This window comes from Pogona vitticeps, chromosome 2 (assembly GCF_051106095.1).
Source record: "Pogona vitticeps strain Pit_001003342236 chromosome 2, PviZW2.1, whole genome shotgun sequence".
Lineage (NCBI taxonomy): Eukaryota > Metazoa > Chordata > Lepidosauria > Squamata > Agamidae > Pogona > Pogona vitticeps.
Genome location: NC_135784.1, coordinates 103,644,588 through 103,662,181, shown reverse-complemented (window position 1 = coordinate 103,662,181; position 17,594 = coordinate 103,644,588). Strand labels below are relative to the sequence as shown.

Here is a 17,594-nt window from a genome sequence, read left to right as displayed (position 1 = left end):
TCAGCCTGCCATTGTCAGCAGTAGTTTTTGGACTCCAGGCCTAAGCTCTCCTTTATTTATTTTATTCTTATGCCTTCGTTTTGGTTTTCATCATGGGCTCTTATACTGTAGTTTAATATTTTAATATACTGTATTGATAAAAATGTGGCTTTTTCACTTGCTTTTATTGTAATATTTGCTATTTGTGATTTTATACTGTGGATTTTATTGGCTATCCTGGCTTTGTTATTGGCCAGTGCGTCCCCGAGGACTTCACCAGCTGGGTGGTATATAAATGTTTTAAATAAATAACTAAAAATACATGAATTGGTTTAAAATTTGTGTTCAAGCTATATTAAAGAGGTATGAATTTCTCTTCGAAAACCTCTCATATTGTTTTCACATATGTACTTCTCCTTAGGTTACTCGAGTTGTACTGCTATGGGTGAACAACCATTTTAATGATTTTGAAGGAGATCCAGCGATGACAAGATTTCTGGAAGAATTTGAGAAAAACCTGGAAAATGCGGTAGGGCCCAGGATTAGCCGTTTTGTTGTATATATTATCAAGTATTTCCCTTTTTAATGAAAAAAATTAAAAGTTATTAATGTGATAACTAACCCTGGTTTTAACAGTGTATTTTTTCCATGCATTGTGGAAAAGTCTGTGTAGCCCAAATATACTGCTGTTTCTTTTGTATGGTTCAGGCAAATAGCTGGGGATTAGGGTGATCAGAATGGGTGGTGCTGATCACCCTAATCCCCACTGTATGTACAGTGTTTCATACGAGTTGCTCTCTCATTCTAGATATATTCATATGTCTGTTTTCACAATGTACAGAAAATGAAGGGGCACCTCAGGTTACTTAATATTGCCTGTGCAGCCAAGGCAAAGTGGCGACAGATCACATTGCAGAAGCCTTCTCGAGATTCCCCACTTCACTTCAGCCTCCTTGGAGGAAGCGAAAAAGGGTTTGGTATCTTTGTAGAGACAGTGGACGCTGGAAGCAAAGCAGCAGAAGCTGGGCTTAAACGTGGTGACCAGGTAAAGTGAAATGTTGCCCATCAGTTATGCTCTGATATTGTATTTTGGTTAGGATTAATATAGTCAACTGGTGGAATTTCCTTCAGTTATTTGCCTTAATGACCTGGTTTAGATAGCATAGCCAGATCTCAGCTACTTTCGTGCCTTTTCCTTGTTTGTGAAACAGTTGTTTGTTGTGTCATCCAGATTGAGCAAAGTATGGTTATGGCTGCCTCCGGATCAGGGTGAGGCTCCTGTATGAAAACATTCTTTTGGTTGTAATTTGGAGGTAGAGCATCTGACTGTAAACATAACAGACCATGCTCTTGGATTCCGCAGTAAACTATAATTTTGGCAAAGCAAGAAATGATCAATGAGGATCCTGCAGAATGTTTATAATGTTCAAGACATGGTTTTATAGTGATATTGGAACTGAGCCAACTCCTTTCTAGAATAAATTTCTTACAGAAATACAGGAGGTAGAGTCTTATGAATTCTGTTGGTAGTAAAATATAAATGAACCTTGAAAATGGAAGACAAACATATACTAAACCAGTGTAAGCAAGAAAAGTATATGAATCTATCTGTTTGTAAAAGCACTGGTGTTCTAAGGTAGTTAAGAAGCACAGTTTATAATATACAGTATTTATAAAATGATTTCCATTTCAGAAAATGTAGATTAAGATTCCATTGTAGCAATGCTATATCTTTAAGTATAATATAGGATTATTTTTCCCTGTATTGTCTTAAAGGTGATGGAAGTAAATGGACAAAACTTTGAAAACATTACATTTGCAAAAGCTGCTGAAATTTTGAGGAACAATACTCATCTTTCCATCACTGTGAAAACAAATATTTTTGGTGAGTACAATGGTATGGGCATAAGTCAGAATCTAAACACAAAAAAGGATTCTGCTGAGTAGACCAAGTGTTTGATATCGTCTTCCAATAAATGGAAGAGACCCTCAATCAAACTGCCTAAGCTGCTTTTGAAACCAACATCACAATCGGATGAGATACCTTATATGTAGCAAAGAGAACGTGGTGGAAACTGCTTTGTCAGAACTGGCCACATGGTTCTTTGGATCTAAGTCATTGACTCTGTTTCAGAGACTTAAAAAGTTAAGTCATCCTGTGTAGCCTGGGCAAGCTGCATGGTCCCAGAGCATCCCCAGAGGAAGGGGCTGATAAAAATACCTAAAAATTGTGAAAAGAGTCACCATATGAGTCACAGTCTGAATTGGCCTGATGGCATGTAATTATTGGATATATACCATGGATTACTGCAATGGTTCACCATGTAGTTCAGTATTAAGTGGAAGATGCTCTTAGGTGCTTCTAACAGCTATTCCAACTTCTTTTGAACCCACTTACTCTCCCTCTCTGCCTATTTCTGTTCTTTTACAGTTTTTGTTTAAGAATTACCTTACGTTCATTTACAGATCTTCAGCTATGTGTGTGAGTGTGTGCAAAAACACTAGCATACATTTTTACTGTTGAACTCTGAGGTGGTTTTCCCCCCTGTTTTCATCAAGTATTTCATCTTCAAAGCAGTTTGTCTGCTGGAAATGTAATTTCGTGGCCCTGCTGAAGGCCTTAAGAGGAACTTTTACTTGTTGCTCTGCTTTTTAAACATTGAGTCCTTTGTTCAGTCAGTATCATCCAAGGTTCCATCCCTCCAACTGAATTTTAATTTCCTCTGAAAAGGTGTGTATGCATTTATCACACCGCTGTAGGCTGAATTAAAGTCATGCAGCACAAATTGATTTGCTGCTTATGTATGGCATGAGCTGTCTATTCAGGAAGTAAAATTTGAATTCAGTTTTGGGTGGTTTTCCTGTTCTGTAGCAGTGAGGGGGGAAAAGCATTTGATCTACAAACTGTGCTTTTGTCTCAGGAACCTTAGATGTACAATACAAGACTTAGCAAAATTGTGTGACACTACCTTACTGACGATGGGAGGTTAGCAAAACTACTAATTTTGATCCAGTTGTGATCAAAAATGTGTACATTCCCTGTTGTTTAAGTGTTGTGTGCATGTGTTATGTGTTATATGCCCCAAGATGCTTCCAGCTTATGCCATCCCTATGCATTAATTACTTCTAAAAGTGATATCATTAACAGTCATACTAAAGTCTTGCAGATGAAGATTTGCGGCTTCTCCTGCTGAATTGATCCATCTCACGATAGGTCCTTTCCTTTTCCTACTGTCTTCCACTTTCCCTAGTACCGTAGTCTTTTCCACTGAGCCTTGTCTTTCTAATTATGCACCAAATTACAATAGCCTATGCTTAGCCATTTTAGTTGCTAATAGAGTTCAGATTTTGTTTGATCTAGAATTTACTTTTGTCTTTTTCACAGTCAACTGCATGTATTAAAACTCTTTTCCAAAAACATTCCTTTTCAAAAGAATTGGTTTCCCCCCTCTTCAGCTTTCTTCCTTTTCTAGCTTTCACATAGTAATTAGAAATAATACATCCTAAACAATCTTGACCATAGTTTGCAACAACACATCTACAATTTTAAAGTTCCTTGCCAAGTATTAAATCATCATGTTTAATGTTGTATGCATAATATGTAAGCCAGATCTGATAACGTTCAATATTTAGGGGATTCTGTCAAATCGCTTAGAAAACCCAAGGGTCTGCAATGACACAACACGTTTCATTATGGCATTCACTTATTGGGTCCATATATTCTGGTTCCTCTTCAGATTGTATAAATCTTGTTTGGATCCTGACACCCTGATTTCTTTCCACATGTCAAGATCACAGCCAGTACAGTACTTGGGGAGTGGGGGTGGATCTTAAGAGCATGTTCCCTAATGCTAGAGTGTTTGTTTTGTTTTGTTTTATAGATTTTTGAGTATACTGACCCTATGACTTAATGGCCAAATTCCTGTTGCTTAGTGTAGTAAATTGCACTAAAATGGGTCCATTGAATCTACAGGGATTTAGTGAGTCAATAACTCTGTAATTTCTATTGATTCAAGTGGACCTTCTTCAGTTGGAACTATGCTAAAGTAAGTCAAGGTAAGAGTAGGCTCATTTGAATCAGTGGGACTTATAGAGGAGTTGACTCACCGAATCCACAGTGGGCCAACTGTACTGTCATTTATGTAGTACACAAAAGAACAGTAATCAGCCAGTGTATCAATATGAACTTCACACAGAATTTTAACATTATTCACCCAAAAGCCATTCTCTGCTATGAAAGGATACAGTATTTGCTTTTATTAACACTTTCAAAAGTGGCCCTGGCCTTTCCTTAAAACCTTTCCTCAGCCTGGGGTTATAGATTGATTAGCATTTTCAGACCAAATCTCTTTCAACTGAAAACTAACTGGACTGTTTTGCAAGCCAAGCCCTATCTAGGTTCACTCAGATCTGATCCCTAACTGGCTTATTAATAACCAGAATCTCACTGGCTTCTTCATTAATGGAGCCCCAACTGACTCCTTTCTTACCCCAGCCCTCTTCTAACCTGCTCTGGTCTAAATCCTCTCAGACAGTTAAGCTAACAGACTGCTCATTCTGAATCTCCCCTTCTGTCTTTAAATTGTCTGTGGCTTTTCAATGATGTAATTGGGTAAGAAATCTTCTGGCAAATGGACCACAAACTTATCAGTGATAACTTGAACCACATATTTCATGAAAAATAACAACAGAGAGAGCCATGCAGTCCTTATATAATGCAAATGTAAGAGACAAAAAAATCAGGCTATCAGTGTGAGCTTTTAAGGTTAAACTCCAATTCTTCAGGCATGCATCTTGTGGACCATGTAGAAAAAATATAAATGATCCAGAGAGATCTTTCGCCTCATATTTCTGTGTACCCCATTACATTTCAAGTCATCTGTGTACTCTGGAGCTACATTCCTTAAAAAGTGAGTGGCTGTCATCAGAATGGAAAGTAAGCAGTTTTCTAGCCATTGTCTTTTCCAGAAAGCTCCCAGGAATCCCAGACAGTATTTTTGGATCAACTGAAAAAGAGTAAACTTGAAAAAAAGTAAGCTAAGATTGTATTGAACAGCTTTAATGATAGAATGAAGTATTGTGTATAAGTGTAAACATTATCTACAAGTAGCATAAATATCTATATTTAAAATAACAGAAAGTAGAACCGCACACTTCCCCTTCTAAGCCATCTCAGTGAATGAGGGAGGGCGAAGAGTATAGGCGCTAAGGACAGGACAAGAGCTGTCTACAAATGACAGACCAGATTTGTGTCTCATAGGACTGCCATTTGCTCCTCTTTAAACTGACCATTTGAAAATGAAAACACCATATGCAGACCAGGTTCCAGGTATTTTCCATTTAGAGCCTGCTGTTCATGTACAAGTTCTCACCCAGAGCAGAACTTGTATGTGGAGAGTTTGCTGTCTGTATTCTAAAATATGCGTGAGTTAAACAGTGCTGTTTCATTTAATTTTCTATGCATTTTTAAATGTTGTATCTCAAGTTAATGCATATATGTATTAAAAGGCTTAAAAGTAATTCCTGGTGTTGAAGTAGGAATAAAACCCTTGTTTGGCTCCTGAAAAGTGAAACTGCTATAAAACTTGAAGTGGTTAAAATGTTGTCTTCAAGGTTCAGGAAAAAAGGGTCTGATACATTAATGAATTCTCAATAGTTTGGCATTCTTTTTTACAGTGTTCAAAGAGCTGCTTAATAGGATAGGGCAAGAGAAGAACGGCATTCCACATATTCCCAAAATAGCAGAAAAGAAGAATAATCGCTATTCCATCCCAGATATTCCTGGAGATGTGGAACAGATGTTTCCACGTGAGAAAGGAAACAAGAAAATGAAAGCAAACACTGTGTCTGGTGGAAGAAACAGAATCAAGAAGATTTTAGACAAGACACGATTCAGCATCTTACCTCCAAAACTATTTAGGTATTATGAAATATTTCAGTACCATGTTTTCATAAACTGGAATTTTAATTGGATGTGGGTAACCTTTCATTCTATTATGAGAACTACTGTTGTGCAATTTCAGAGATGCATTTTTCATCCCTTTCATATGGTTTCTACAGGCATTAAATGAAATTGCAGTTCGTTATTCCCTTCAAACAATATATATTGTTTGAAGGGAATAATGAATTGCAATTTCATTTAATGCCTGTAGAAACCATATGAAAGGGATGAAATATGCATATATATATTGTTTGAAGGGAATAACAATATATATATATATTTTGTCAGACATTCCATCCCTTCAAACAATACAGCAAAGGCAGAAAAGATGGTCTGTCAAAGGCAGCAACTCTAAAGAAACAAATTGCTTTTGCAACTACCACTGCTCTGATATAGCTTTCCTTCAACTAGCATGCAAGGGACCAAAAGTTAACACTCAACAAAAGTATCTAAAGTCAGATATTCCAAACTGAAGGGATGGAATGTCTGACTTTAGATACTTTTGTTGAGTGTTAACTTTTGGTCCCTTGCATGCTAGTTGAAGGAAAGCTATATCAGAGCAGTGGTAGTTGCAAAAGCAATTTGTTTCTTTAGAGCTGCTGCCTTTGACCGACCATCTTTTCTGCCTTTGCTGTAGCAGTCAAGGCAAGAAATGTCTTGATACGTATATATAGTGAAATCCAAAGCCACACAAAAACAGGCTTTCTCATTCAGTTGCCAACAACACCTTTACACAAGTAGCAAAGGCTGCAGACAGTAAGCAAAACTAGCTCTGGGAATGATTAGATAACTAATTCGGTTTTATCTTGAACACAGAATGAACCACAGCTTATTAGCCAGAAGAAGTGTACCTTTTTAAAAAAGGAGGAACAACCATGAAATGTAGTAAGTCAGTCGCTAATAGAAATTAGCACTGAGTCTGTTTCATCTTTTTGGAATGGTGGTAGCCTTATTCAGATATGAATTAAAAGTACTTGCATATACACTTAGTTCCATGTGAAATAAACACTGATCTTCGATAACATCCATGCTACACCCTGCCCCAACATACAAAAACACCTGCAAACACAATTTCTATCCCAGAGCTGCAGCTATATTGAATTCCACTGTATAGTGCAATAATAAATGTATTGTGCGATGGGAAATTGAATGTGAAGGATGTGGATGTAAATGAGAGGGATGTGTTTCATGTGTGATGTGCTATGTTTTCATGTTATGGATGCTATGTTATGTGTACTGGAGATGGCATTTAATTATATTGTACAGAGTACTATGACAATAAAGTCAATTCAATTCAATAGGGAAACTTTTGCTTTGTGTGTGAAACCTAGCACTATTAGAGTTTGTTTGGAAATTGGATGAACATTTCCCTGTTGAGACATTAACATTGTATATAGGACTACATAGTGTGTTTGATTGTGCAGACAATGCTGCTTGATAAAGTCAGGCAAGTTTATGTGTCCAAGAGAACAGATTAAATTGTAGCTTATATCTTGATCATTAATATGTAAGAAGCTTCTTAAATTTTGTTACAGTGATGGCAGTGTGAGCCAGTCTCAGGATGACAGTATTGTGGGCACAAGGCAATGTAGGCACAGTTTGGCCATTATGCCTATTCCTGGCACACTTTCATCCAGCAGTCCTGATCTCTTGCAGCCCACAACCAGCATGTTGGATTTTTCTAATCCTTCAGGTAAAGTAAATTGTTTAATATGTATCTTACAAAATCTTCCACCCTGTTGGCTAGATCATATTGGCTGTTAATTGTCAAGTTTCCCAGCAAGTTTTTCAACACAGCAGGATAATTTCATATATGTCTGGTTAATCAAACCAAGAAGTTTGGTACAGATGCAGTGATCTGTGACTGAAAAATCTGAATGAACCAGGTATCATTCTCTGCAGTTTAGCAAAACACTTTCCTGTTCATCTACAGATAGTCACTTGGACCCCGAGGTCAGGACTGTGGCCATTGGAACAAGCTATAGTCTTTTATTTCCATAGCAATTGTGTTCTTTAACATGTATAATTGTAAAATATAAAAGAAACAGAATGAGAAGATTGCAGAATTTGAATCAGAATTTAAAAATTACAGAATTTGAAGTAAAGTCTATGTTGATGCGATAGGTTATGAAACAATTTTTATTTACATTTCTGTGGATTTCTATTATTTCAGCTGCATGTGAACTTGATACTAGGTAGTAAGTGTAGTTTTAAAGATGCTTTTTCTAAGATGTATACTTGCATAACTTTTAACTCATGCTATCAATGTAATTTCTGACTTTTCCCTTCTTTTTCATCTTGCAGCAATTGGTTTTTACTGTAAGTATTCCGGTCAGTGGTAACCTGATTTTCTTTCATGTTTTCAAAGAAATGTGGGTTATTTTTTTAAAAAAAATTGTTCTTAACATTGCCGTTTTATCTGAATAGTTATGATGAAACTTTTCTCAAAATGTAAACTGAATCTGCCTAATTCCATTGTCTGCTTTTGACATACATGCAAGGGAAAGTAGCTTGATTCAGGAATTCAGGACTAGGTTAAGCTGGACCCACTCCTCTCTTCATGTAGAGAGTGGTAGGTCAAAGAGGACAGTTTTCTCTCTGTGTGCAGCATCTCCACCTAGTTGGAAACACTGATTTTTTTTTCAGTTTCAAAGCCACATGGAGAGCTTATAAATTTATCTTGAGTTGTCCAACATTATTATGAGTATAAAATTGGTGAGGGGAGGAGATGCAGGCTGTCTTTGAGCTTTAATTTATGAAAAATATATACTGTAAATCAGATGAAAAACTTAGGTCTCCATATTTTGTTGAACTACAACTTTAGTCATTCATACCCACTGTCTGTGCTGCTGGAGATAATGGAGTTTGGTGTTCAACATCTGGAGCTACAAGGCAGGCATATTTAATAGGTTCAATTTTTAGTGTCTTTTGTGAACAAAAAGAAGCAGAGACCAGTTTTTGCCCATTCCTCCGGCATAGCCTTACACTTCCTTTCTCTTTGTCATGGAGGCTGTCCCCACTTTCTGAAATAACTCTTCAAAGGCAGAGAAAAGCAGGAGGAACTGGTGAAATCAACTCCGTTTTTCCTCTAACAGGAGAATCTTATGAGCGAATTCCAAAGAGTTTAAGGATCCTAGTGTGTAAATAAATAAATATGCCTGACAGCAACAGTTTGCTGCTCAGTACTTTGAAACTTTTAAAAGCAATTGTATTAATGCAACACATATGTACTTTATTTCTTTGTTCTAAGGAGCTGATGTTTCTAGGTTCCTTCTCTTGTTAAATATAGTTACAGATCTAAAATTAGTTGATTTTTAACAGGTTATGCTGTTGAGAAATTGCTATCATTATTTACTTACTTATATAGGAGTAAATGTGAATGAACATGGCAGGAATTACTTATTGTGAAAGATATAAGATTGCATTGTAAGCTATACCTCAGCAAGTATGTGAGCACAGCTTTGCAAAACCTACTAGAAATTTTTTTGTTATATCTCATACTTGTCCTTACTGGCTCTAGAATACTGGGAATTGTTGGCCAGAAAAATGGAACAGCTTCCATTTGCGGATTTTGCTCACTGACAGCTGAAGTGAGATAGTATATGGATCACTCAATTATATATTTTGTTTGCATATTTAAATCAACTCAGTCAGAGATACAGTTACAATACACCCTGAATTTTAATCCAAAACCATCATTGTATACAATTAGTATTTTATTGTCTTTCAAAAGTAGTTTCAGAAGAAAGTAGGGGTGTGGTTATTTGCATCATAGAGCAGTTCATGCAGTCAATTTGAAACCTTTGTGTGTGTGTGTCTGTAACAATATTAGTTTACAGCAACTAAATTGTCAGAAGAAAATCAATCAGTAAACTAGACTTGAAGCTGAGAGACTCATTGATTTATGAGTCACTTATTTCTTATCATAACCCACATCACTTGTCAAATTATTGCTTCCTAAATTGTTACCAGCAGCATGTGGCATTGAACATGTAGTACAAAGGGCTATTTATTTACTCAGTGGGCACAGGAGAGGCTCAAAACTTTAAAATTGCCTTGTATCTCTAGAATACAATAAAGAAAACAAAGACATTCATAGAGAAGCACACAGTGTAAAAACTCTCTAACTGAACAAGGATTATTAGATTTATGCTTGTGTAAGACATTTTATTGTGAGAGAACTTTTCAGCAATGGAAAAAATGAACATATATCTAGCTTACTGTAAAAAAAAGAAAGAGAAGATATCCAGTTTATTATTTTAAAAGCTTATTGATAATGTCTTATTTCATCAAGGGAAATAACTTTCTTCTCCTAATGTTTTGTTTTGAATCCAGACATTCCAGATCAAGTTATAAGAGTTTTCAAAGCTGATCAACAGAGTTGTTACATTATTATTAGCAAAGACACTACAGCAAAAGAAGTTGTAAGCCATGCAGTGCATGAATTCAATTTGACAGGAGCACCAGAGACATATTCTCTCTGTGAGGTTTCTGTGAGTCCTGAAGGAGTTATCAAGCAGAGAAGGCTTCCCGATCAATTCTCAAAGTTAGCAGACCGAATTCAGCTCAACGGGAGGTAAATGTACTTATTTTTGTTTGAAAATTTGAGGAAAGGGATAAAAATCAAGACTACAGAGATGTAGTTGATTCCACTGGGTGGAATAAAATACCAACTTCTGTTGCAACTGGTACCATGTGTGTGTTTAGTCGTTTAGTCGTGTCCGACTCTTCGTGACCCCATGGACCAGAGCACGCCAGGCCCTCCTGTCTTCTACTGCCTCCCGGAGTTGTGTCAGGTTCATGTTGGTTGCTTCGCAGACACTGTCCAGCCATCTCATCCTCGGTCGTCCCCTTCTCCTCTTGCCATCACACCTTCCTAACATCAAGGTTTTTTCCAAGGACTCTTTTCTTCTCATGAGATGGCCAAAGTACTGGAGTCTCAGCTTCAGGATCTGTCCTTCAAGTGAGCATTCAGGGTTGATTTCCTTTAGAACTGATAGGTTTGTTCTCCTTGCAGTCCAGGGGATTCTCAAGAGCCTCCTCCAGCACCACAATTCAAAGGCATCAATTCTTCGGCGGTCTGCTTTCTTTATGGTCCAGCTCTCACTTCCATACATCACTACAGGAAAAACCATAGCTTTGACTATTCGGACTTTTGTTGGCAAGGTGATGTCTCTGCTTTTCAAGATGCTGTCAAGATTTGTCATCGCTTTCCTCCCAAGAAGAAGGCGCCTTTTAATTTCAGGGCTGCTGTCTCCATCTGCAGTGATCATGGAGCCCAGGAAGATAAAATTTGACACTGCCTCCATATCTTCCCCTTCTATTTCGCAGGAGGTGATGGGACCAGTGGCCATGATCTTAGTTTTTTTGATGTTGAGTTTCAGACCGTTTTTTGCACTCTCCTCTTTCACCCTCATTACAAGGTTCTTTAATTCCTCCTCACTTTCTGCCATCAGAGTGGTATCATCTGCATATCGGAGGTTGTTGATATTTCTTCCGGCAATCTTAATTCCAGCTTGGGTTTCTTCCAGTCCAGCCTTCCGCATGATGTATTCTGCATATAAGTTAAATAAGCTGGGGGACAATATACAGCCTTGCCGTACTCCTTTCCCAATTTTGAACCACTCAGTTGTTCCATGACCAGTTCTAACTGTTGCTTCCTGTCCCACATATAGGTTTCTCAGGAGACAGATAAAGTGGTCAGGCACTCCCATTTCTTTAAGAACTTGCCATAGTTTGCTGTGGTCCACACAGTCAAAGGCTTTCGCATAGTCAATGAAGCAGAAGTAGATATTTTTCTGGAACTCTCTGGCTTTCTCCATAATCCAGCGCAAGTTAGCAATTTGGTCTCGAGTTCCTCTGCCTCTTCGGAATCCAGCTTGTACTTCTGGGAGTTCTCGGTCCACATACTGCTGAAGCCTACCTTGTAGGATTTTGAGCATAACCTTGCTAGCGTGTGAAATGAGTGCAATTGTACGGTAGTTAGAGCATTCTTTGGCACTGCCTTTCTTTGGGATTGGGATGTAGACTGATCTTTTCCAATCCTCTGGCCACTGTTGAGTTTTCCAAACTTGCTGGCATATTGAATGTAGCACCTTAACAGCATCATCTTTCAAGATTTTAAATAGTTCAACTGGAATGCCATCACCTCCACTGGCCTTGTTGTTAGCCAGGCTTTCTAAGGCCCACTTGACTTCACTCTCCAGGATGTCTGGCTCAAGGTCAGCAACTACATTGTCTGGGTTGTCCGGGATATCCACATCTTTCTGATATAATTCCTCTGTGTATTCTTGCCACCTCTTCTTGACGTCTTCTGCTTCTGTTAGGTCCCTCCCATTTTTGTCTTTTATCATGTTCATCTTTGCGCAAAATGTTCCTCTAATATCTCCAATTTTCCTGAAGAGATCTCTGGTCTTTCCTTTTCTGTTATCTTCCTCTATTTCTTTGCATTGTTCATTTAAGAAGGCCCTCTTGTCTCTCCTTGCTATTCTTTGGAAGTCTGCATTCAAGTTTCTGTAACTTTCCCTATCTCCCTTGCATTTTGCTTCCCTTCTCCTCTCTGCTATTTCTAAGGCCTCGTTGGACAGCCACTTTGCTTTCTTGCATTTCCTTTTCTTTGGGATGGTTTTCGTTGCTGCCTCCTGGACAATGTTACGAGCCTCTATCCAAAGTTCTTCAGGCACTCTGTCCACCAAATCTAGTTCCTTAAATCTGTTCTTTACTTCCACTGTGTATTCATAAGGGATTTGGTTTAGATTATACCTGAGTGGCCCAGTGGTTTTTCCTAATCTCTTCAGTCTAAGCTTGAATTTTGCTATGAGAAGCTGATGATCAGAACCGCAGTCAGCTCCAGGTCTTGTTTTTGCTGACTGTATAGAGCTTCTCCATCTTTGGCTGCAGAGAATATAATCAATCTGATTTCGATATTGCCCATCTGGTGATTTCCATGTATAGAGTCGCCTCTTGTGTTGTTGGAAAAGAGTGTTTGTGATGACCAGCTTATTCTCTTGACAAAACTCTATTAGCCTTTGTCCTGCTTCGTTCTGAACTCCAAGGCCAAACTTCCCTGTTGTTCCTTTTATCTCTTGGCTCCCTACTTTAGCATTCCAGTCCCCTAGAATGAGAAGAACATCTTTCTTTGGTGTCAGTTCTAGAAGGTGTTGTAAATCTTCATAGAATTGTTCAATTTCAGTCTCCTCAGCAATGCTGGTTGGTGCATAAACTTGGATTATTGTGATGTTGAATGGTCTGCCTTGGATTCGTATTGACATCATTCTATCATTTTTGAGATTGTATCCCATTACAGCTTTTCCCACTCTTTTGTTGACTATGAGGGCTACTCCATTCCTTCTACGGGATTCTTGCCCACAATAGTAGATATGATAATCATCTGAGCTGAATTCGCCCATTCCTGTCCATTTTAGTTCACTGATGCCCAGGATGTCGATGTTTATTCTTGCCATCTCCTGTTTGACCACCTCCAGCTTCCCAACGTTCATAGATCTTACATTCCAGGTTCCTATGCAGTATTTTTCTTTGCAGCATTGGATTTTCCTTTCACTTCCAGGCACGTCCACAGCTGAGCGTCCTTTCGGCTTTGGCCCAACCACTTCATTAGCTCTGGAGCTACTTGTACTTGTCCTCCACTCTTCCTCAGTAGCATGTTGGACGCCTTCCGACCTGAGGGGCCCATCTTCCAGCGTCATATCTTTTAGCCTTTTGTTTCTGATCATGGGGCGTTCTTGGCAAAGATACTGGAGTGGCTTGCCACTTCCTACTCCAGGTGGATTGCGTTTAGTCGGAACTCTCCACTATGTCCTGTCCGTCTTGGGTGTCCCTGCACGGCATAGCCCATAGCTTCTCTGAGTTACTCAAGCCCCTTCGCCACGACAAGGCAGCAATCCATAGAAAGTCTAAACACTAAATAAGGATTAGAATAATAGTAAATAGAAGGTGTACTTCTGCAATAAGGCAAGATCACAGTGTGTCAGTGGGCATGCCTGATGTTTTATACAGATAATTCATCTTAGAAATAGAGGTTCTTGATGTAGGTATTTCCATCACCAGTGTTAATAGTGTAAACTTAGAGCTTTGTATTTTACTGATTAAAAGCAAACAAGAGTTTGGCGTTTATGTGTTCAGTTATGTTGCTTTTACTCTGAAAAAGTGCTAATAGGCATTTAATGTTGGTTTCTCTATGTTTTTAGATATTACCTTAAAAATAATATGGAAACAGAGACTCTTTGCTCAGATGAAGATGCTCAAGAATTGCTCAGAGAAAGCCAGATTTCCCTCTTACAGCTGAGCACTATTGAGGTGGCTACTCAGCTGTCAATGAGAGATTTTGAATTATTTCGGAACATTGAACCTACTGAATATATAGATGACCTTTATAAGCTTGAATCTAAAACCGGGAATGCTAATCTAAAACAATTTGAGGATGTTATTAATCAAGAGACATTTTGGGTTGCCACAGAAATTTTATCTGAACCAAATCAACTGAAGAGGATGAAGATCATAAAACATTTTATAAAAATTGCTCTTCACTGTCGAGAGTGCAAGAATTTCAACTCTATGTTTGCTGTTATAAGGTAAATATATTTCTCTTTTGACAGATATTAGTGTAGCAGAAAACTAGATCAAAACATGAACCCCCTGTATTGTCATTATTGACAGCTTAATAGCTGTGGTTTGCTTGATAGCTTAATAAATTAAAATTGTATGGCAAATGGAGCATAATTGTGAGTGTTTATGATTATGAGGGTGGAAATATTTTCTTTTTTGTTTAATAGTTGTTGTAATAAGGATTGCTTATTTTATTTATTTTTATAAATAAAAATCCAGTGTAGATTTTGTACTTCCCATTATTAATCAGTGATCAAACAAAGGGTAATCCTTTCCCTTTTGGAATAGTAATTTTCACTTTTAAACATATATTGACACTGATCTCAAAGTAGCCCTACTTAATTCTACTTAAGCCTAGGTCCTTCACTAGCCTTTCCTATGGTTTGTCGTTTCTAGTGTAATGCTTAAGTGTAGCTAAGGATAGTGACAGGAATTTAGGTTGCAGTGCGGAAGAAGAGGGAATGTATAGTTCTGGGTCCCAGTAGTTTAATCTTACTTCAGAGTATTTCTGATGTGTAAATAGATGCACTCCAAAGGTGCAGGGATCTTCCAGAGCAGTTTCTTATTGGCTTCTGTTGCTCTAAAAATTATAGGGAAATGGGTGATTAAAAACATTGTAAAGTGGGTGAAAAATCACACTTTGTTTTTCAAAGATTTCCATTTATTAAATGCAGTTTTGTTATATTTTGCAGTGGTCTTAATCTGGCACCTGTAGCTCGACTCAGAGGAACCTGGGAAAAATTGCCAAGCAAGTATGAGAAGCACCTCCGAGACCTTCAAGATCTTTTTGATCCATCCAGAAACATGGCAAAGTATCGCAACATCCTTAGCAGTCAGAGCATGCAACCTCCTATTATTCCACTCTTTCCTGTTGTCAAGAAAGATATTACATTTCTGCATGAAGGTAATTCTAGATATGAACACGTAATGAGAAAAATTGTTGATACATGCTGTCAAGTTGCCTCCGTCTTATGATGACTCTATGAATAAGTGACCTCTAAAATATCCTGGTGTTAGCAGTCCTGCTCAACTCATGCAGACTCAACCCTGCTGCCTCTTTTATGGAATCAACCGATCACATATTTGACTTGCCTCTTTTCTTGCTCCCATCAACTTTCCCTAACATTATTTTTTTAGCAAATGTTGTCTTCTCATGATCTGTACAAAGTATGACAGCCTCTGTATGTCTTAAACCATTAAATTATTGATGGTTCCCCCAACAGTTTTCACTACTCCTTCATCTGAATTAAATCCAGCTTTCTGTATATTTTCTGCACACAGATTGAACAGGGAGGGAGATAAATTATGCCGTTATCTGACACTTTGCCTATAGGAAACTGTTCTGTTCTTCCATATTATCTCCATAGTTTCTTATCCACAATGTAGATTGTGCATGAGGACAATAGGCTGTTGAGGTACACTCAGTCTAGGATGTCTCCTGATCCACACAGTCTGTGAGTATGGCTTTACCATAGTCTATAAAGCACAGACTGATTTTCATCTGAAATTCTTTGGTGAGCTCCAGCAGCAAAATATATGTTTGCAACATGATATTTATTGCTTCTTCCTCTTCAGAAGCCATCTTGAATAATGGGCATTTCATGCTCCATATATGATAAAAGTCTTTGTTGCAACACTTTGAGCATCAATTTGCTTGTTTGGGAAATTAATGCAATTGTTCTATAGTTAACAGCATTCCTTGGTGTCTCCTTTCTGGGGGACTGGAAAATAAATTGAGCATTTCCAATCTATGTGTCATCGTTTTGTTTTCCATATTTTTTACTATATTTTTGTTAAGATTTTGACAGATTTAGTGTCTGCAGCCTGAAGTAGTTCTATATGTATCCCACCTACTTCTGGTGATTTAGTTCTTCCAAGTGCTTTAAAAGCAGCTTTCACTTCACTTTCTAAAATTGCAGCTCCTTCATTACAGGATTCCTCTTCAAATGAATCTATCATATTTGTATGTCTTCTGTACTGCTCTTCAGTATAATGTTTCCATATTTAATCCTGATCAGCTAGTATGTTCCCATTTTGGTCTTTTTTAAAAAATATTTTATTTTTAACAAAGGGTGACAAAAAGGAAAAGGGGGATTGAGGTTAAGGGGGGAAAGGAGAAACAATGACATATTAACATCCATTTTGGTCTTAATCTAGATTTAAATGTATCTTTTTTGGATTTTATGGGAGACAGTGCTTGTGTTTGTTCTTTTGTTCTCTTCTGATTCCCTGTACTGATAATTCAGTTGCCCTGTTTCTTTGTGATAGTCACTGAAAAACTGTATTCAGGATTCTGACCCTATTTCTGTCACATTCTACTTTCACTTCATATTAATATTAAGTGATTCATCAGTCATCATATTGACTTTTCTTTTGACAGACAGAATTGTCTTTTTGTATTCACCCTTGATAGTATCTCTGGTTTCAATCCGTCGTTTTTATAGTTCATTGTCAGTTGAGTTTAGTAATGCAAATCCTATTATTCACATTGATTGTAAATTCATCAGAATGCTATTTAAATTACATTAAATTACATTTTGACACAGTGTGCTTTTAGTGTTCTTTTTCAGCTTTGCACTAATTTTTTTGCTATCAGCAGTTTGTAGTCAGTACCACAATCTGCTCGTGGTCTTGTTTTGACAGAAGGAATTTCTCATTCTACTACTTCCAATTAGTAGTCTCCTTGATTTCCGTATTGGTCATCTGGTGCTGACTATGTGTGTCATTATCTGTTCAATTGCCTGAAGCATATATTTGCAATAAACAGATTGTTGGCCTTATAGAATTCTGTGGGTCGTTCTTTATTTTGTTTCTGATTCCTAGGTTATTTCTGGTTCTACTTTGTTTCTTGCTTTTGCATTCCAGTCACCTATTTTTATCAGCTCGCACCAAATACTACAATGTTTAAACTTTCTGTGTTTTGCATTATAGTTTCCATTTTATCTTGAGTCAAATTTTTCATGTTCCATGTACTAATTATGTATCATGCGTCAACAGACTTTCCTTTCATCTCTGTACACATCAGCCACTAGATGTCCTTTCAGCTTTA

The 17,594-nt window shown here is 37.6% G+C and overlaps 1 protein-coding gene across 10 annotated transcripts in view; it reads left to right on the top strand.

Moving 5' to 3' along the window:
* Nucleotides 1-17,594, top strand: part of RAPGEF6 (Rap guanine nucleotide exchange factor 6) — a 209,997-nt gene that overhangs the window by 151,588 nt on the left and 40,815 nt on the right. For 7 of the 10 annotated variants that reach the window (XM_072990163.2, XM_078385738.1, XM_072990165.2 and 4 more), the window contains 9 exons: nucleotides 401-508; nucleotides 821-1,024; nucleotides 1,756-1,864; nucleotides 5,656-5,899; nucleotides 7,456-7,613; nucleotides 8,225-8,239; nucleotides 10,256-10,496; nucleotides 14,128-14,511; nucleotides 15,238-15,449. In XM_072990163.2, the coding sequence (XP_072846264.2) occupies nucleotides 401-508; nucleotides 821-1,024; nucleotides 1,756-1,864; nucleotides 5,656-5,899; nucleotides 7,456-7,613; nucleotides 8,225-8,239; nucleotides 10,256-10,496; nucleotides 14,128-14,511; nucleotides 15,238-15,449 (1,675 nt within the window). The remainder of the gene's footprint in view (nucleotides 1-400; nucleotides 509-820; nucleotides 1,025-1,755; nucleotides 1,865-5,655; nucleotides 5,900-7,455; nucleotides 7,614-8,224; nucleotides 8,240-10,255; nucleotides 10,497-14,127; nucleotides 14,512-15,237; nucleotides 15,450-17,594) is intronic. The other 3 variants (XM_078385740.1, XM_072990166.2, XM_072990164.2) reach the window with 1 other exon arrangement.